Source organism: Sinocyclocheilus grahami, unplaced genomic scaffold (genome assembly GCF_001515645.1).
Source record: "Sinocyclocheilus grahami isolate Dianchi unplaced genomic scaffold, SAMN03320097.WGS_v1.1 scaffold1181.1, whole genome shotgun sequence".
Lineage (NCBI taxonomy): Eukaryota > Metazoa > Chordata > Actinopteri > Cypriniformes > Cyprinidae > Sinocyclocheilus > Sinocyclocheilus grahami.
The window spans coordinates 151,285-172,232 of NW_015506360.1; the positions used below are offsets into that span (position 1 = coordinate 151,285).

The following is a 20,948-nucleotide window of genomic DNA, read 5'->3' on the forward strand; positions in this document are numbered from 1 at the left end:
TCGATTCGCGGAAATGACTCGAACTTCTCCTCGATAGCCGCCTGCCAGCTGTTCGGGGCGCTGCAGCGCAGCTCTCATCGAGTCAACAAAAGAACCAATGACGCTGTCCACTCTTACACATCACCATTCCCCTCGACCGCTAAAATTCACTTCACAAAGTCTCGATGGACCGCAAAATATAAATACATAAAACAAACATCAATGCCATTGTATGTAAATAAAATAAATCACCACCATGACCGCTGGTAACCCGAGCGTGATGTCACGCCAGCCTCCAACACGCGCCACCAGGCGTCAGCCAATGGGAGCACGGGGAAACCGGCCCCTGCCATGACAACGCTTCCATCACTTCCGGGCTGAGAGCGACGGCCGGCGCGAGTCAGCGATCGCAATATACCGACCCAGAAAAAAAATAACAATCATCGCTCTGTACTTGCCGCGTCTAGCTCTTCTATAATACATTTTAGCATTTTAAATAGGATGTTGCGAGTCTAACTGAATCAGCGGCGTCATCTTGGAAGAATAAGGTGAGTGTTTATTGTCTGTGCGGGTCGTGCGGTGCAGATGCGCGCGGAGAACGTTGATTTACATGTGAAAGACGCATGCATATAGCAAAGCATCGTGCGTGTTATTACTCGGGTTTGCATGCTCTGACACCTCGCAACCGGAGGAATGTAGGATATGGATGACATCGCATTAATCTCTTGATACTGATCATCTCTCAGGCCTCTTCTGCTCCCAGCCTGCAATGACACACGCATTCATATACAAAATATGTTGTGCTTTTTAGCTATGATCATGCACATCTCTCGTACTCCATACACCTGCATGCACACTAAGCACACAATCTCACATCAACAAACATGACATTTACACATTTCACACCCCATCAGTTTAGATTCTCTGTGTTATGGAAAGGCAGATGAGCATATTTTGTCATGAAGAAGATGTTTTGCTTAAATGAGTGTGCTGGTGGCATGGGACTGCAGTTTGTTGTGGGTGATGGGGAAGATAGTGGGTTGACATGCTTTGAGATAATCCTGCTGGATTATGTGCTGTCAGTTGAAGGCCAGCACTAAGAATAAGTATCTGCAAATGCAGTGTGTTTGAATGGTGACCATGCAGGTTAGGCACTAGATGACTGGACTTGAACTTGAAATTGTATGATAATGAGAAGGTTTCTTATGATAAGGCTTTAGCGGGCTAGACTTATGTATGTATGTATGTTAATAGGAACATACATTTTTCATCCATATGCATAGCATATTCATGTTATACACCAATCATTGTCATTTCTTCAAGAGTAGCCTCCATCTATTATTTTAGGTGCATCAAATCTTTGTTACTCAACCGTGTTCTTCTGTGTCTTGACATTCTAATGAAGTCCAAAACACACTGGTGCTTAATAACTGCTCACAATCCACCATATTGCCACAATTGAAATGGATGCTTCAACCAGAAATGTAAAGGTTACTATTTAAGATGATTTTCTTTTCCATGCAATGAAAGTCAGTAAGTAAACACTGGTTGTCAAACTACCCCAAAACACAATTAAGGGTATATGAATGATATAGTGAGAGAGTGAATGGTGACGGTATTTTTGGGTGAACCATTAAGGAATAGTTCATCCCCAAATATGAAAATGATGTCATTTACTCACCCTCATGTTGTTCCAAACCCATAAGACGTTATTTTTGATGAAACCTAAGAGCTTTCTTTCCCTCAATGGAAAGTCGAGGCACCAAAACATAAAAGATCCAAAAAGGTTGTAAAGGCACCGTAAAACAAATCCATATGAACTGAGCATATGGTTTAATCCAAGACTTGGGAAGTGATGTAATTGCTTTGTATGATAAACAGATTTAATTTAGGCTTTTATTTACATTCACATTTAGTTAGGGTGACCATACGTGCCATTTTCCCAGGACACGTCCTGGCCAGGATTTCTATATTGCCTAAAATATCTAGGTTTTGGCTTTGTTTGCATGTGCAGACCGATCGGTGTATGACATCAAAATACCATACAGACGCTTCCTTATGCTTTCAAAATGCTCTCGGGGTATTTTGATATCATACACCGATCGGTCTGCACACGCAAACAAAGCCAAAACCTAGATATTTTAGGCAATATAGAAATCCTGGCCAAGACACGTCCTGAGAAAATGGCACGTATGTTCACCCTACATTTAGTCATTCAACAGATGCTTTTATCCAAAGCGACTTACAAATGAGGACAATAGAAGCACTCAAAACCAACAAAAGGGCAATAATATGTAAGTGCTGTGAAGTCTCGGTTAGCCTAACGCAGTACACGTAGCAAGTTTTATTTTTAATAATAAATCAAAAGAAAACAAGTAGCTAGAATAGGGAATGCTAGTGTTAGAGGGCCTTTTTTTAATAAAACAAGTCGGCTCCTTTTTACAAAGCCTTTATAACATTTCTGGTTATAAAAAATTATAAAAACTCTCAATTTGTGTTTTTGAATATTAATCAAAGTCTTGAGGGTTTGTGATGACAAGAGGGATTCATTTTTTTGGGAAAACTATCCCTGTAACGCTATAAATCGTTATAAGCAAGATGCATTTAATGACATTTATTTCAGAAACACATTACAAGCAGAAAAAGATGCACCAAGCATGATTACAAAGAGATTTCAGTGTGATCTTCAGGTTTGTAGAGTGCGCAATGATGGTTTATGCTGCCACTGGAAACACGATTTACATACTTAAAATGCATCATAGATTGTGAGTGTTCGAGTATTCAGCAGTTCTTGAGTGTGAATTGATTTGCTCCTTCCCTATGGGCTGGATTCTTCATGATTGTCCCGGTACAGGAGTGCATGACTAATGTCCTCTATTCTCACACCCTGAGCACGAGGTGATGGACCAGCCGAACAGGTCCGAACACACCCTGGTTCCTCAAGTGGTGTATAAAGGGGATTATGGGTAATGAATGATGGGGCTCTGATTAGAATTCCTGGTAGGTGTGTCTGGAAGATATTCCTGTTCCTTCACTTCTGCAACCGTTGTCTGTGTTTTTGTGCGGGGGAGTTTGACCCCTTGATGAAGAGGAAAAAGGAAGAGAACACTTTCCAAAAATGTTTTGTTTTTTCACTTTAAGCCTCTGTTGTTAGTAGTTAAGTCCCCTTTACTGGTTCCTCCTCTCCGTGTTAAAGATGGCACATTTGTCACTGGCCTTTAGTGTGCTCAGTTATTCACACACAAATCATGTTGGTTCTTGCCCGTGCGAAACTCAACATCACAATGCTAGGCTGTTGAGTGGTCACCAGGGTGTTGCTATTTGGTAGCTAATGTGTTCTGAGTGGTTATTTGCACTCTGCTATATGCAGTTTCTAGCATGTTCTGGCTGGTTGATTATTTCTCGGTCCGTCCTTCGGTGTAAGTCAGTGGGATTTTTTTCACTCGTTCAATCATGAATATTAATAAAGCAAGCATGATTAAGTAGACATTTTAAAGCATTCAAGTTACAGGTATTAAATTAATGCAGGTGATCTGTACACATCGTGCCCTTGAGCAATGCACACTCTTTCTTTCAGCTCTGTGTTGTGGCAGACAGTGCAGGTGAGTTTGGATCAGGTTGCTCAGGAGAGATGATATTTAATACCTGAGCTTGGCTGAAGATCTTCATACATTGACTGCTTCTCAGATGACCATCTAATAACTAACTACTGTGCCTCATTCAGATGCACTAGTCCATCACCAGTATTGGGCCTTATGAAATATGGATTGAAACCATTTAGAGTGAATGTACAGAGGATGATTACACATTTGTTAAACATATTTCAGTGGTAGAAGTGGTTTGGCGTTACCTGGCTATGCCCATCCAGCATTTTGGAGTTGTAAATGTGGATTTAAGCTAAATATTTTGATGCATAAAAATACATTTTAGAATTTCTACACATCAATAAGGAGTCATTGGTTGCTAAATGATAACTGCTATTTTTATTCGGGTTTAGCGTCCACTACCCAATACATTTTTGGGACCTCTGTATTTTTAAATTGTACATGTTTAAATTCTGAATTGGCCATTTTCCACCCTTTACTTACTCTGTCTACACGAGATATGTCTGGCACGGCACATCACAACCTGTCAGAATGAAATCCCTCCCATTATAGTAAGCAATTATAATAATAAACAACTATACAGCTAGAGCCTTTAAGTTAATAGATGCACATTTGCTATTTTTAAAGTTCAGGATGCCATCTTCAGCCACTTCCTTTCCATCTGGAAATGATTTTTAGAAATATTGCTTTTTTTATGAATTGATAGCTATGTTTCCTTCCCCTTACATTGGGGAAGTTGTGGCCTAATGGTTAGAGAGTCGGACTTGTAACCCAAGGTTGCGAGTTCAAGTCTCATACCGGCAGGGATTGTAGGTGGTCTTCCACCTTCAGTACCACGACTGAGGTGCCCTTGAGTAAGGCACCGAACCCCCAACTGCTCCCCGGGCACCGCAGCAAAAAATGGCTACTCCGGGTGTGTGTTCACGGTGTGTGTGTTCACTGCTGTGTGTGTGTGTGCACTTTGGATGGGATAAATGCAGAGCACTAATTCCGAGTATGGGTCACCATACTTGGCCACATGTCACGTCACTTCTATATATTTCACTATTGACTGATAAGTCATAGTGAGAATGAATGTTATGTTTCAAGTTTCTGGCCTAATTTTGTAATTTCATAATAATACTACTGTTCCAAAGTTTGGGGTCAGTAAAATGTTTTTAAAATAATTCATACTTTAATTCAGCATGGACACATTAAATTGATCAAAAATGACAGGGAAAAGACATTTGTAATGTTACTAAACATCATGTAATGTTACTAATTTTTAAAAAGAAATGCTGTTCTTCAAACTTTCTGTTCATTAATGAATTCTAAAAAATAAGAAATGGATGCTTTGGATCCATGGAAAATGGAACATTCTGTATATTTCACATAGTTGTCCATCAGAATATTTGTTGATAAGTGAATAGGCCTTTACATAGTGGTCAAACTCCTCATATGTTAATGTGCTAATGCTTATGACACAACTGATTTCTGAACGACCTAGTTTTTGCAGCTTAGTTTCTATAAATGGTCTGTGTGGACTTGGGAGAGAGATGTGAACGTTAGAGTCATGTCTTCATAATACACGTCTCTTTAGTCTGTGACATTCCTCTGGCCGGAAAAGGTTTTCACGTCCATATGCAACTGGTCTCCAGGCGAATATGTCTGGGATTTTTTTGGGAGTCAGGGAATGTGCTATCTGTTATTGCTGCTCCATACGCAACCCTTTCACACAGCTTGAGGCCAACGACTTTACCATATGATGTTTATCACAGCAACATTCTGCTTGCAATCCACTATCCACAAGTAGTTTAAGAAGTCTATTTTTCCTCACATAGAGGAATGTTAAAGAGTTTGTGTTGCAATATTGGAATTTTTAGCAAGATAGTTCACCCAAAAATCATTAACTCACTCTCATGTTGTTGTAAACCTATATGACTTTTCTTCTGTGGAACATAAAAGAAGATGTTTGAGAAATGTCAATTACAATACAATAAAGGTCAATGGGCTCAAATGTTGTCAGGTTCACAACATACTTCAAAATCTAATTTTTCTGTTTTTCAAATGTTCATGTAATCATTTCAGGGTCTCATGTGCTATCATTAAGTTGTATTATATATCATATATTGGCATTTTATAGACCACCCTGCTTTCTAGAAATGCAAAGTGACCTGACCTGATAAACTTCTGACTGCCTCCAAACCTCTGTTGTGATGGAGTCTACAATTGAAGCTTCAAGGAGAGCACGTTTCTGCTGGGTAGATGATATTTGAGAACATCTATATCCTGGATTTTCATTTTGACCTTCCTCTAAAGTAGCAAAGCCAGAGAAAAAAGTCTGCAGCTTGTATTTTTCCCAGCAAGAAAATGGGAAAGGGGTTGTTTCATCCTTTGCTTTTTCTTGTACAAGAGTGTTGTGTTTATCTGTAAAACGTGCATCTTCCCAGAGGGGTTTAGGGGGGTTGCACTTGAGAATTATTGACCTATTTCCAACATCATTTTTAAGTTCAACACTGCTTATTCTATCATATGGGCCACTGGTATATCAGGTCAGTCTTTATTTTGGGATATCAGAAATTGGCCAAATATCCGTTTGTATTTCATGTTCTGGATATGCTTGTCCACCCCCCATCTCTCCCCTCCTCAACACACACATGTATTCATAAGCATATCCTCCTCTCAAACAGAACACTGTTTTAGTGTGAGCTTCATCCTTCCAGAGCAACAAAGCCTGTCTTGTTTGTCGTCTGAGCTCACGGCGTTGCGTTCACTGTCTGCCAGCCATGCCCAGTTAAATCACAATGACCCTGTCAGAGACGGGTAGAGTAAGTTTGAGTCTAGATAGCATCATTTCCTAAACCTAAATCGGTCCGTGTTATTTCAACAACTGTTTTTAACAACAAAAGGACTGGTAAAAACGACATTACCCATGATTCTGCAAAAAAAAAATTCCACCAATGAGGGAACTGAAATGAGCAAATCACACCAAAGAACTCTTTAGCGCCCACTCACTCCCATGAAGCACAGTGAATGGTGTGAACACTCTTTGGTGCTTGTATTCCCCCACAGCTCATCCTTATTCCCAGGAGGCTTTGCACACCGTCATAGCAGGAAGCAAGAGTGGGAAAAAGAAATGGAACAAGAAGTTGCCCTCTTAGCCAGCAGGTTTGACAAAAGGCAGTAGTACGGCCAACAAGTACCATCTAGACCTTAAAACATTTCAAGAACGCAGAAGAACTCCGTAAGACCTTCAGAAGAATAGGAATACTATCACATACTTGGAGGACAGTAAAGAACAGCACAAAGTGAGTGGAGGACAATAGTCCAAGCTATAGCTAGTGTGGTTCTGAGGGCAGTAAATCACTACCTTCTCTTTCTTTCTGTCTTCTCATCCTCCGATCTCTCGTTCCTCTCAGGATGAAGTTGAAGGAGGACATGTCTCCTCTCCTGCTGCAGGTCTTTCGATCGGTCGTCTGGGTTTATTCCGTCATCACATTCCTGCCCTGGTACCTGCTCTCCGGAGCCAGCGAGAGGCAGGCCTGTGCTAAACGGGTCAAAGCGCGCTCTGTGAGTACAACAGTAGGAGTAATAGGCCCTAAATATTCATTTAGAACAGATTCATTTGACATACACTACTGTTCAAACGTTTGGGGTCAGTATGATTTTTTTTTTTTTTTAAAGAAGTCTCTGACTGCATTAAAGACTGCATTTATTTGATAATAAATAAAGTAAAATTGTGAAATATTATTACAATTTAAAACAACTGTTTTCTATTGTAATATATTTTAAAATGTATTTTTTTCATGTGATGCAAAGCAAAGATAAAAAAAAAAATTTAACTGACCCCAAACTTTTTAACAGTAGAGCACATAATACATGCAAAAGATGATAATTCAACTGCGATTTTCATAGTTTATCTTAGATTAATGGAGGGATTTGAGTCACGGTCATTACTGATCAACATCACTTAATACAATTGCTGGTTAAAAAAACCATTGAGAGAAACAAATGTGATCAATCAGGTCACAAGTATGTTTGAATTTGGACTCTTTCCCATCTTGCAATAGTGTTCCCTGACACATTTTGTCACCCTGTGCTTGTCACACATGTCCAGATCGTTCCCCATGACCTCATTCTGATCACCTGTCCCGTCAGGTAAGCGGGAGTCCGGCAGGGTCGTACCGGGCCGTGAACAGCCAGCAGAAATTGGTGTCCCTGCTGCATGAGGGTGTGGATACTTTGGATAAAGTATTTGAATACGCTGTAGTACACTTCCCTCAACGAGACTGCCTGGGCACTAGAGAGCTGCTAAGTGAGGAGGATGAGATACAGCCTAACGGCAAGGTCTTTAAAAAGGTGAGACACACACACACACACACACACACAAAGACTCGTATTGTCACATACTCTCAAGGGCTTTGGAACTTTGTTCACACTGCAAGTGATACTGATTTATTGAATCCAGTCTGCAAATCTAAAAAGTGTTTTCAAATTGCAGTATATCCACATTAGTTGCTATATTATGTCAATGTCAAGAGACTTTCTTCTTAAATTACATAAAAAAGCAAGTTGTCAGTGGCTGTTTACATGCACAATTTTTGTTTCAGTCGGACTGAATTAATTCTGATTGATGAATCTGAATGTAGTGTTTACATGAATGCTAAATAAAGTGATCCATTTGAAGTGTGCGTTTGTCACAAGCTTCAAATCGGAATTGATTTTTTTGTGCACACTGCACGAACATAGAGAGTTTCCCACTGTGTGCGCATAATAACCATTCTTTATTTGTTTTAAACAGCAGAATTAATGTTTATAATTTGATGACAATGAGCATAGCTGCATTTATTTGATAAAAAATACTGTAAAATCAATAATAATGAGAAATATGACAATTTAAAACAACTGTTTTCCATTTTAATATATTTTAAAATATATAATTCCTGTGATGCAAAGCTGAATTTTCAGCATCATTACTTCAGTCTTCAGTGTCACATGATCCTTCAGAAATCATTCTAATATGCTGATTTGCTGCTCAAGAAACATTTCTTATTAATATCAATGTTTGTGCTGCTTAATTTTTGTGGAAACTGTGATATTTTTTTCAGGATTCTTTTTTGAAAGCTATAAATGTATTTACTGTCACTTTTGACCAATTTAATGCGTCCTTAGTGGGAAAAAAAAGTATAGATTTTATTTTATTTATTTATTTTTCTTAATACCACAAACCTTTAAACAGTGTGTATGCCTAAAAACATATTTAGGCTTTTAGTGTTTACAAAGACCCTTTTTTTATACCCTCAGAAATGGTTTAAAACATATTTTTCTAAACACATACTTAAACAATATTCAAGTATATATCAAGTCTGTCTAAGGCTAAGGGGCCAGAGAGAACTCACCCACAAACTCTCTTGAACTTTCTTGAAAGTTCAGTGGCCGTCTCTTTGTAAACCGTTTTTATCTCTGGCCTGTTGTTGTCCAGAACTGTTTACATGAAACTGAAAAGAAGTCACAAGCTTGTGTGTTTTAATACAATGCAGTATGTCTTTCTCTCTAGGTGATTCTGGGCGATTATAACTGGTTGTCGTATGAAGACACTTTCCATCTGTCTCAGAGGTTTGGTAGTGGGTTGGCTGCACTGGGCCAGAAGCCTCTTTGTAACATCGCCATTTTCTGCGAGACTCGTGCAGAATGGATCATAGCGGCGCAGGCTTGCTTCATGTACAACTTCCCCTGTGAGCAATTAAACCACAAACACAGAGTATTGTCTGCTGCATTATGCTGACTAGGAGAAAATGCCAGGCCAAAAATAGCAGCACTGCTGTAGTACTAGATGAAAGACTACTGAAGAATCACACTGAAGAATTGAGAATTGTTCGATTCAAGCACACACACACATGCATGCTGCAGGAAATCAGTTCACATGTTAACAGTGAATTTGAATTAGTGCATCTCACTATGATGTGTATCTATAATTTAAAAGATGAATATGGTATGCCAAAGTTTTTGATCTGTGCATGCTTTTTTAGACTGATATTACCCTCTTGGGAATTACAGAAGAGAAGGTAAACAACCGTAATTTTACTGTTACTGAAAATAAAGTGATTATTATTATCAAAAACTTGGCTTTTTATTTTACAGTACAATTTGATTGAATTTGTAATATATTTATTTTTTTCTTTCTTTCTTTATTTTATTGATCTTAATTTTAACATTTAAATAATAATAAAAAATATTATTAATAATAATTTATTTTTATTGTATAGTCATATTAAATTAATACTCTTACTGTATATATTGAAACTTTATTTATTATTAAATACGTTTTATTTTACAATACAAATATAAAGAAATGGCAATATATGTATTTATATGTTTTTAATTGAAATCATAATAATAATAATAAATTATTATTATTATTTAAAGAATTCAGGGTTTCTTGATGTTATTATTAAATACTCAGCTTTTTATTTTACTGTTAAATTTGATTGAAATAGTAATTGTTTATTGATTTGTTTAGGTTTTAACATTTAAATAAAATAATAATAATATAATTATTATTATTGTCATTATTATTATTAAATTCTCTACTTTATTTTAAAGTACAGTTTAATTGAAATAGTAATATTTTTATTGATTTGTTTGTATTTAAATTAAAAATATTTATAATATTATTATTATTACACTGTTATTCATTATATGAATACTGTCTTACTGCATATTCAAACTATAGCCTTTAGTGAAGTACACGCTTTATGTAGGAATATGAACATTTGTGTGTAGCCTCTGCCTCTGTCTCTTACTCTCTCTGTCACTCTTTGATATTTAAAGGCACAGTTATAAATCAAAATCTAAATGCTTTTCTTTCTCTTGGTCTCAGTGGTGACTCTATACTCTACATTGGGAGGAGCAGCTATAGCTCATGGGCTAAATGAGACTGAGGTTACACACATCATCACAAGCAAAGACCTGCTGCAGAGCCGCCTCAAGGTGAAAATACCACACACTCCATATATAGCGTATAAGACGCATGACACGCCAGTTGGCTCATCAACGATCAAGAGCTGCTGTCACTCATGCTCTCAATCACACTCTCTCTCAGGCCATTCTGATGGATGTGCCCAGACTGAAGCACATTATAGTGGTTGATAAGAAGCCCAAGAGTTTGCCTGATCTCCCCAGAGGCATCATGGTTCACAACGTGGCTGCTGTGCAAGAACTGGGAGCCAAACCTGAAAATAGTAAGTCTCAAGTGGCATGCTACTTTGTTTGAAATGTTTATATGCATACTGTTATATTTGCATGATGCATATGGTTTCACATACTACTTTTAGTTTATAGCATATACCAAACAGTCCAAACATAGCCTCGTGTTCCCAAAAATAGATGGGCTCTTGCTTGTTGACGATAAAAACAGCATCTTTTGTTATGTTTTGAAGTGTATTAACACAATAATGACCGAAAGTCATAAACATAGTATGTTGGGAAAGAAAGACAGCAGAATCTTCTAAGACTTTTGAGGCCATGCGGACCGGTGTTGAGAGCCCACACGCTCAGCCTTTGGGTCAGATAAGAGCAAGTGTTCAGAAAAGCCCTTTGGAGATAAGAGAGGGAGATGTTATCATTATTAGAGCAGGGTTTCTCTGTTCAAAAAGACTGAGATAAGAGGTTTAGACATTTCACTGGAGCATTAGACCTTTGTTTTTATGTGTTGCCTGTCTAGCACTCACACATTTGAGACAGCAGGATGAATGATACTAGGTGCATTTGATTTTAAATAATCATGTATTTGTCCCTCATATGTGTATATTCTCTCTGAAGGCGTCACTCTCCATAGAGAGAGCTTTGGAGGGTTGAAGGGTGAAGGAATCAAAAATAAAAGTAATTCGGCACTTTAACTTTCCAAGCCAACACAACTTAATACTTAATTCAGCAAAGCCATTAAATTGATCAAAAGTGACATTTATAATGTTACAAAACACATCTGTTTCAGATAAATGCTATTCTTTTGAACTTTATATGCATCAAAAAATCCAGAAATAATTTAGCACGGTTTTCGACAAAAATATTAAGCAGCACAACTGTTTTCAACATTGGTAATAATAAGAAAAGTTTAATATTAGAATCATTTCTGAAGGATAATGTGACGTGACAAAAAAAGGAGCTTACATTTAATTACATTTATATTTAGATTACATTTTAAAATAGTAAACAGTTACTTCAAATTAAAATAACATTTCACAATATTGCTGTTTTTAACTGTTATTTTTGATCGAATAAATGCAGCCTTGGTGAACATATATTTATAAAAATAAATACAAATGTATAGTTGACTTAAATATTAAAGGGTTAGTTCACCCAAAAATGAAAATTAGCCCATAAATTACTTGGGTGTATATGACTTTCTTTTTTCAGACGAATCCAGTCGGAGTTATATTAAAAATTGTCTTTGATCTTTCAAGCTGTTTAACGGCACTCAGCGGGTGTTGCATGCATCAGTCCAAAAGAAGTTAAATAAAAAGCTCCCATCCATAAAAAAAAGTGTCTCACACGGCTTCGGGTGGGTGAACAAAGGCCTCCTGTAGCGAATCGATGCGTTTTTGTAAGAAAAATATCCATATTCTAAACGTAATAATCACTTTAATGTAGCTTGCGCCATCAGTCCTACACGCAAGCAGCTCCGGGCAGATGACGTATGAGGTCGGCGTTGCGCATGCGCCGCTCAGAAGTGATGCACGCGGAAGCGCAGGGGAGAGATCAAAACAAAACAATGGTCACTTATTAGAAGTACAAATGAGGATTTGTAAAGAAGAATGTCGGAGGATTTCGATATAAGCCAAGAGGAGACTGGTCTTCCTTTGCACAAGTAAGGAAACTTTGCTTCCTTTGCTCCTGTTAACAAACATTCATTTTCACGAGACTCACCGGCGCATCCGCAACGCTGAACTCATACGCCATCCGCCCGGAGCTGCTTCCGTTTACAACAGTGAGCGCAAGCTACATTAAAGTGATTATTATGTTTTGAATATGGATATTTTTCTTACAAAAACGCATCGATTCGCTACTTTTTTATGGACGGGCGATTTTTATTTAACTTCTTTTGGACTGAAGCATGCAACACCCGCTGAGTGGCATTAAACAGCTTGAAAGATCAAAGACAATTTTTTATATAACTTCAACTGGATTCGTCTGAAAGAAGAAAGTCATATACATCTAGGATGACTAGGGTGAGTACTTTATGGGCTAATTTTCATTTTTAGGTGAACGAACCCTTTAATTGTTAATATTAACAATATGTTAAATATTAATTCATATGTATTTATTTTAATTGATGTGATTTTAAACAAAAAGATTTTAAATGTGTTTAATAATTCAACAAAGATGAAGGATTTCACAGCTTTTTGTTTATTACTGGTGCCGGTGGTTTAATTTACATTAGCCTGGGCAGATTTATGACATTTATTTTGGATTAAAAGGTTCATGCAGTGCAAAAAATCTTGGCAAAGTTGTCTATTAAAAAAAGTTTGTTTTTCCTCCTTCAAAATAGTTATTTTAGAGCACTTCTGTCTGGAACGGCGCAACAACATGGCTGCCTGCCACTAATGAAGGGCTGTGAATGTGTGTTTCTCTGTGCAGTAATGGTGTCCCGCAGACAGCCTGTCCCGTCTGATATCGCAGTGATCATGTACACCAGCGGCTCTACAGGCATTCCTAAAGGAGTCATGATCTCCCATAGAAACATCATCGCTGGCATCACTGGCATGGCTGAACGCATTCCTAACCTGAAGTAAGTTTCTCTGACACACACTCCTGTCTCACTGTCTGCATTCATCGGTCTCTCTATCACTCTATCTGTCTCTCTTTTTTCATATTTTCCAGCATGATTCTGTCCATCCATGGATTTTTAGTTGTTAAATAGCTAATCTCCATTAATCTCAATTTTTTTTATTGGCAGTACTTCATTTTATGGCTGAATAATAAATTAGCATGTACTACTAATTTAAGGTTTTAAAGCAGAAAGCTGGTCACGGCAATATATGGAAGTCTGTTTCCTCCACTGAATTAAAAAATAAAAAAGGTTATTGCAACTTTTTATAAATTGACTTTTTTTCTTGCGATTCAGATTTTTTTCCTCAATTCTTTTTTTCTCAGAATTGTGATTTGTAAACTCACAATTGCAAGTTATAGTCAAAATTGTGAGATATAAACTCGCAATTCTGAGGAAAAAAGTCACAATTGCCGGATAAAAACTCGCAATTCTGAGAAAAAACTCAGTATGAGAGTTCATATCTCAGAATTCTGACCTTCTCAGAATTGCGAATTTAAATCTTTCAATTCTGAGTTTTTTCTCGCAATTGCGATTTTATATCACGCAATACTGACTTTATAACTCGAAACGGAGAGTTTATATCTCACAGTTCTGAGAAAAAAAACTCAGAAAGTTTGTATCACACAATGGCGAGAAAAAAGTCAGAATTGTGAGATAAAAATTCGCAATTACCTTTACCTTTATTCAGTGGCGGAAATGGGCTTCTATAGCAATATTAATTGTTAATCAAAAAATAAGTTACCTAGGAAGCAAACCTGTTTGAGTTTTTTTTTTTTTTTTTTTTTTAAAGAAATGACAAAAATATTAAGCAGCACAACTGTTTTCAACATTGATAATAATAAGAAATGTTTCTTGAGCAGCAAATCAGTATCATGTGACACTGAAGACTGGAGTAATGATGCTGAAAATTCAGCTTTGCATCACAGGAATAAATTACATTTTAAAATATATCAAAATAGAAAAGAGTTATTTTAAATTGTAATAATATTTCATAATATTATTGTTTTTACTGTATTTTTGATCAAATAAATGCAGCCTTGGTAACAAACTTATTTTAAAAACAAAATTAACATCACCAAACTTTTGAGTGCTACTGTTCATTTAAATCTCTAAAATCTCATGAAACGTTGAACCACATTTAATCATACTGGAATGTATTACTGAAAAGTTAATGTAAGTTTTGTTAATGCCTTATTAAAGTAAGTTATATATAAAATGACTTGTTTATTGTTCCAAAATGTGACACCTGACATTGCAGTTAGAAACCGTTTTCTCTGTCTGTGTGACTGAACGCTGGCCTGCCAAATCATCCGAAATGTTTGTTTAGATGTTGGTAAAGGATTTTCTGTTAGTACTGTTTCTGTTTATTGTGGCAGTGAGAATGACACCTACATTGGCTACCTGCCACTTGCTCACGTCCTGGAGCTCAGCGCTGAGCTGGTGTGTGTGTCACATGGCTGCCGGATTGGATATTCGTCACCTCAGACTCTTGCTGACCAGGTACAAACGCACACAGACACACACACACACACAGATGAGTCATGCTATTGTGCTGTCATTACCATGTCAAGCTCTTTTACAATCTCACAGTACTTCATATTGCCAAAGCATTTGCATCATAAATGCAGAGAATGATAACACAGCCCTGCATCTTGAAGAAAAAATTCTGCTGGTTTGGGAAAAAAAAGATCTGCCAATATTTTGTCCTTTCTCCCACAGTCATCTAAAATTAAAAAGGGCAGCAAAGGAGACACCAGTATGCTCAGACCAACACTGATGGCAGCCGTACCTGTAAGAAACCTCACGTTCACACAAACACACACAGTGCTCATAACAGCTGTTGGGTTTGATATAGATGTGAAGTAATTTTCTCTCATTATGTCTGTGTGTAGGAGATAATGGACCGTATCTATAAGAATGTGATGACTAAAGTTGAAGAGATGAGCAGTGTGCAGAAAACTCTCTTTGTTCTGGCGTACAACTACAAGATGGAGCAGATCTCCAAAGGATACAACACACCACTGTGTGACCGGTATACTGAACGCTGCTTATAATATTAGCAAAATGATTTCATCTAAAACTCACTGGGTTTGTCCAGAAGCCGTTCTGTTTTCTCTGTTATAACTCTAATGTATAATTGCATCTTGTTCTGTAGGCTTGTGTTCAAGAAGGTTCGCTCGTTGCTGGGCGGTAGCATGCGAGTACTGTTGTCTGGCGGAGCTCCTTTATCTGCAGCTACTCAGCGTTTTATGAATATCTGCTTCTGCTGTCCTGTGGGACAGGGCTACGGCCTGACGGAGACCTGCGGAGCCGGGACCATCAGCGATTGTAAGCCTGAGATTCACTGAGCCAGGCGGTTGGAGTGAACCTAGGAGCAGCATTTTATTATAAAATAAAACTCAAATGAAATGATTCAGTCTATCCTTGGATTTTGGATTTTTAGTTATTAAATAGCTAATCTCCATTAATCTCCATTGCTTTATTAGCAGTGCTTGAATAATAAATGTCATAAATGTCCAAGTGAATTTATCCATGAACCTGACTTTATGGTAATGTACACCAGTGTTTAAAGGTGCTTTTCTTTTGTTTAGTTTTTTTTTTTAAAGAAATTGAAAAAATATTAAGCAGCACAAATATTTTCAACAAGAATGATTTCTGAGGATCATGTGACACTGGAGTAATGGCTGTTGAAAATTAAGCTTTGCATCACAGGAAACTACATTTTAAAATATATTGAAATAGAAAGTGGTTATTGTAAATTGTAATACTATTTCACAGTATTACTCTTTTTTTTTTAACAAGACCAGTGTTTTTATTGTAAAATAAAATTAAAACTATCTTTTCAGTAATTGAAATAAGGCTGAAAAATATAACATATTAAATATTTAAAATATACAAATATTTGATCAAAAAACAACTAAAATAATTTAGTAGTAATAGTACTAAAAACAGAAATATTGAATAACTAATTAAAATTACAAGAACATAACATTTACTAAAACTTAAAACAAACATTTTAAATTGAAAATATAAAAATAAAATGCAATTCAAGCTATTAATAAAAACTATAGTTGTATATAAATAATACGAATGCTGGTTAGGACTCATGACAGGAATAATGTGACTAAAAGTACAGTATATTACTTGTCCAGGAATGTGCAGGAAAGTCAATTATGTGAGTTCTAGAATTAAAAGGTACTTTTAATCAAGTCAGTACTTCAAATTGAGGGTGTGTATTCTAGTATAGAATTCGTTTTTAATAATTTAGTACATTTAATATTTTTTTACATATGTCATTATCATGTTCTGCTCTGAAATATTTCTTTGGCTAGAAATTGCTCTTTGAGTGCAGTCTTTTTGAAATCATTTTAAAATCCTTATCCAGCAATCACAAACGACTAGGGAAAAGTAATGGGAATTTATGGGTCAACAGGTATGGGGACCTTGGGATTAATGTATATCAAATCAGTGATGAGAGGTCTTGAATAAAACCTGGGATAATATGCTGGGTTAATCCAACAATGAATGCGATTACTGCAGTAATAATAGGAAATGGAGGGGAAAATACAGTTAGAATTTAAAGAAAATTATAAAAACCATACCTTCAAATCAAGTGACATTAAATGGATGCTTCTGAATAAATGAATGTGTTAAATTGCATAAGTGTGCTAATACTGTGTATGTTTGTCTAGTGGCTGATTACAGCACTGGACGTGTTGGAGCTCCTCTGGTGTGTTCAGAGATCATGCTGAAAGACTGGGAGGAAGGCGAGTTCAGCTTTTTTACTATCAACAATTATGTTGATGTTCATTGGCTGCTATTGGTTTTTCATTTTTAAAGTATGATGAGAATTTAAATATTATTAAATAATGTCCTTTATTTATTTGGCCATAGGTGGCTATTTCAGCACAGATAAACCAAACCCACGAGGAGAGATTCTGATGGGTGGTCCCAACGTCACCATGGGTTACTATAAAAATGAGCAGAAGAACCGAGAGGATTTCTTTGTGGATGTGAACGGCCAGCGCTGGTTCTGCACCGGAGATATCGGAGAATTTCACCCTGACGGCTGCCTCAAGATTATCGGTGTGGAGAGACACCGATACACACAAACATTAACAAAATATCAGAGCTATCTAAAGGGATACTTCACCCAAAAATTCTGTCGTCATTTACGCAGCCTCCACTTGTTCCAAACGTGTATGAGTTTCTTTCTTCTGTTGAATACAAAAGAAGAAATTTTGAACCAAAAAGTTGACGGTACTCATTGACTTCAATAGTATTTTTTTCCATACTGTGGAAGTCAATGGCTGCCATCAGTTGTTACATACAGGTTTGGAACTACTTGATGGTGATTAAATGATGACACGATTGTAATTTTTGGGCGAACTATCCCTTTAAAGGGGTCATATGATGTTGCTAAAAAGAACATTATTTTGTGTATTTAGTGTAATGAAATGTGTTTATGCGGTTTAAGGTTAAAAAACACATTATTTTCCACATACTGTACATTATTGTTTCTTCTCTATGCCCCGCCTTTCTGAAACGCGTCGATTTTTACAAAGCTCATCGGGTCTGAAAAACGAGGTGTGCTCTGATTGGCCGAATACCTCAAGCGTGTGACGAAAATGTTACGCCCCTTACCATACTGTGATGCCGTGTCCCGGCCAGAGCGACGAGACAAAACCAATAAAACCCATTATAAACGAGGCATTTGTTGCATCCAGTGGGAACATAATTACGGATTATAACGACTTGTACTGTCTTTTTACGCGTTGGTGTTGCATCGCGCCGTGCAAACATAAAACCATGTCTGCATTTGTGATCGGAGAAATGACAAACAACAAGCGCTACTCTACACTGCTCAAAACTCGCGTTTGAATCATCAGTGGCAAATTCTTTAAATATAAAAACATACTTCCATACTGTGAGTCAGAACAGCCGGCATTGTAGTCTACTCTACCAGGATCAGGAAACGTTCTCCATAAAATGCGCTGCACACATCTGAATATTTGGGTTGAACTGTTCTGGAACAGTGTTGTAAATACAACTTAACCTAGTTGTATTTTCTAGTCGTGTCCTCTTTTGGAAGGCCAAACAAAGTATTTTCGCTTTCGCAACGAAACACACAGTGTCGTCACAACATGGCGGCGGCGGTGACAGCATCAATAAAGTTAAGCCTTCTTTCTTTGCGTGAACATTTGGGTGGTGTTATGCAAATCTTCCCACATCATGACGTAGACATGTGGGGGCGTGTTAGAAGGAGGTGTTTTAGGAGGGCGTGGTTGACTCTTAACTAATATAAAGCATATCTCTTTGGGTTTGAGACTTTAGTCTTTGCAACTTTAGGGATCTTATCTATTCACGAACAGCTTGTAACACTCCAAAGAGAAAGGAAAACTTGAAATCGCATCATATGACCCTTTTAAGTGTTATCATAGTCATTTCTATCTTAAGTTCCTCTAACTGGTTGTGGCATGTGTTTGTAGATCGTAAGAAGGACCTGGTGAAGTTGCAAGCTGGTGAATATGTGTCTTTGGGCAAAGTGGAGGCTGTGCTCAAAAACTGCCCGCTCATTGACAACATCTGCGCTTATGCCAACAGGTGAGTGCAAATACACACGGGCACACAAGAAACATGCATTCATAAATGTTGTATTGTGTTTTAGCTGAGATGTATAAATCTTTCCTTCTCTTTACACAGTGAGGAGTCTTATGTGATTGGGTTTGTGGTGCCCAATCAGAAACAGTTAACTGCCCTTGCAGAGCAGAAGGGCATCAGAGGATCATGGGAAGAGATCTGCAACCATGCAGAGATGGAGAAAGAGGTTCTATGTATCATCACAGACGCGGCTATAACAGGTCTGTCAACAGAGGGCAAACTAACAATTGTCTTCGTTTTTTTAAGGGTTGGACTTTATAATTGGCCACAGCTTTTATGGATGCTGAATTGGATTGATGGGAAGATTTCTGAATTGCAGTGTCAATGCCAAACTTGTTTACTGTATCACCGTTTTGCATCTTTTTACTTCGTAAAAAGTAACCATACTGGATGTTTACTTACCATCTGAAAATCTGACGATATGTAGATTTTTACAATACATCTTACAATATAAATCTTAGAATAACTAGAATTTTTGAAAGAAATTTTATTCAGCAAGAATGCATTAAATTGATCAAGTTGATTCGATTTCAAATAAATCCTGTTATTTTGAACTTCAAAAATATTGAAAAATTTATCAAGGTTTCCACAAAAAAAATATTATGTAAAAACATCAGAAATGTTTCTTGACCAGCAAATCAGCATATTAGAATGATTTCTGAAGGATCATGTGACACTGAAGACTGGAGTAATGATGCTGAAAATTCAGCTTTTCCATCACAGGAATAAATTACACTTTAAAATATATTACAATAGAAAAGAGTTATTTTAAATTGTAATAATATTTCACAATATTACGGTTTTTACTGTATTTTTAATCAAATAAATGCGGTCTTGGTGAGCTTAAGAGACTCCCTCTCAAAACTGTCCTCTCTTTCTCAAGTATTGTTGGGAAGTCTAATTCATTTGGATGAATTGGCTTGTTTAGGCAGTTCATTTCACTGATACAGTTCCAATAAAAACTAATTCACTTTAAATGTAACTCAAAACCTTTGGCAAAAGACCATGCACAGCATTTTACCTCATCTTTTTAAAGCTTCTTGCTATATACACTTGTAGCTTAACGAGCTACAGTTCCCAAAACCATAAGGCTCTGAATGTTAAATAAAATCTCTGTTTTGATTCACAGGTAAACTGGAACGCTTTGAGATCCCAAAGAAAATCCGTCTGAGCGCCGAACCCTGGACGCCCGAGACAGGCCTGGTTACTGACGCCTTCAAACTCAAACGCAAGGAACTAAAAACGCACTATCAGGACGATATCGAGAGGATGTACGGCGGCAAGTGAATGAAGCCAGGTGGTGTTATGTGGTGTTATGTGGTGGTGGGGAGGGAGGGAGGGAGGTTTAGGACACACCATATACCACAATGCCTATATATGAAAAAAAAACATCCCACAATCCTCTGCCTTCCTGCCCCCTGTGATGTTCTGCAATCAAAACAGGGACACACTTGAATTTTCGTTCAGTTATGGTTTGATGAGAGGGAAAGGAACGACAGCAAATGCCACCTGCTGCAGCAGGTACTAAACAACACACTTTTTTTTCTCAGATGATTCACGAGAGTGAATCCTGAAAGACAGACAACACAACCTACAGACTGTGAGACTTTTGGACCCCACCCACTTGCTTCTCTCTCATTGGCTCTCTTTGATAGGCACGCCCCCTCACCCCACCCTCACATTGTTCTGCAGGCAGATTGATGCGCTTGATGATTCCACCCTACTGCGAAGCGGTCACATTGAATTCTCATCAAGAGTCTATGCAGGGAAACGTTTTGTAATTTGGCTGTATTTTTTTGTTGCTTATTTCTTTGTAAGCTTTGTTCGGACCTTTGTTTTTTCAGAGACTTGTTTTTGGTCTGAAACCGCAACCAGATTTGGATATGTATGGAATG

The 20,948-nt window shown here is 37.3% G+C and overlaps 1 protein-coding gene across 2 annotated transcripts; it reads left to right on the forward strand.

The window, feature by feature from the left end:
- Positions 1-329: 329 nt before the first annotated feature.
- On the forward strand, positions 330-20,545 carry acsl3b (acyl-CoA synthetase long chain family member 3b). Of its 2 annotated transcripts, XM_016253445.1 has the most exons (17): positions 330-527; positions 6,636-6,871; positions 6,983-7,133; positions 7,722-7,922; positions 9,121-9,298; positions 10,444-10,553; positions 10,666-10,804; positions 13,200-13,350; positions 14,769-14,892; positions 15,112-15,183; positions 15,285-15,424; positions 15,548-15,720; positions 17,085-17,159; positions 17,287-17,478; positions 18,882-18,996; positions 19,096-19,253; positions 20,183-20,545. In XM_016253445.1, exons 3-17 carry the CDS (start codon positions 6,984-6,986, stop codon positions 20,338-20,340), a joined length of 2,136 nt encoding a protein of 711 aa, XP_016108931.1. In that variant the 5' UTR covers positions 330-527; positions 6,636-6,871; position 6,983; the 3' UTR covers positions 20,341-20,545. The 2 variants fall into 2 exon arrangements, with proteins under 2 accessions (XP_016108931.1, XP_016108932.1); XM_016253446.1 differs by lacking the exon at positions 330-527 and having other exon boundaries at positions 4,935-6,871.
- Positions 20,546-20,948: the final 403 nt, after the last annotated feature.

Coding starts and splice junctions, on each gene's coding strand:
- acsl3b (XM_016253445.1), top strand. CDS start 6,984: ATGAAGTTGAAGGAGGACATGTCTCCTCTCCTGCTGCAGGTCTTTCGA. Junction 7,923..9,120: donor ACGGCAAGGTCTTTAAAAAG/GTGAGACACACA, acceptor CTTTCTCTCTAG/GTGATTCTGGGCGATTATAA. Junction 15,721..17,084: donor AGCCGGGACCATCAGCGATT/GTAAGCCTGAGA, acceptor ATGTTTGTCTAG/TGGCTGATTACAGCACTGGA.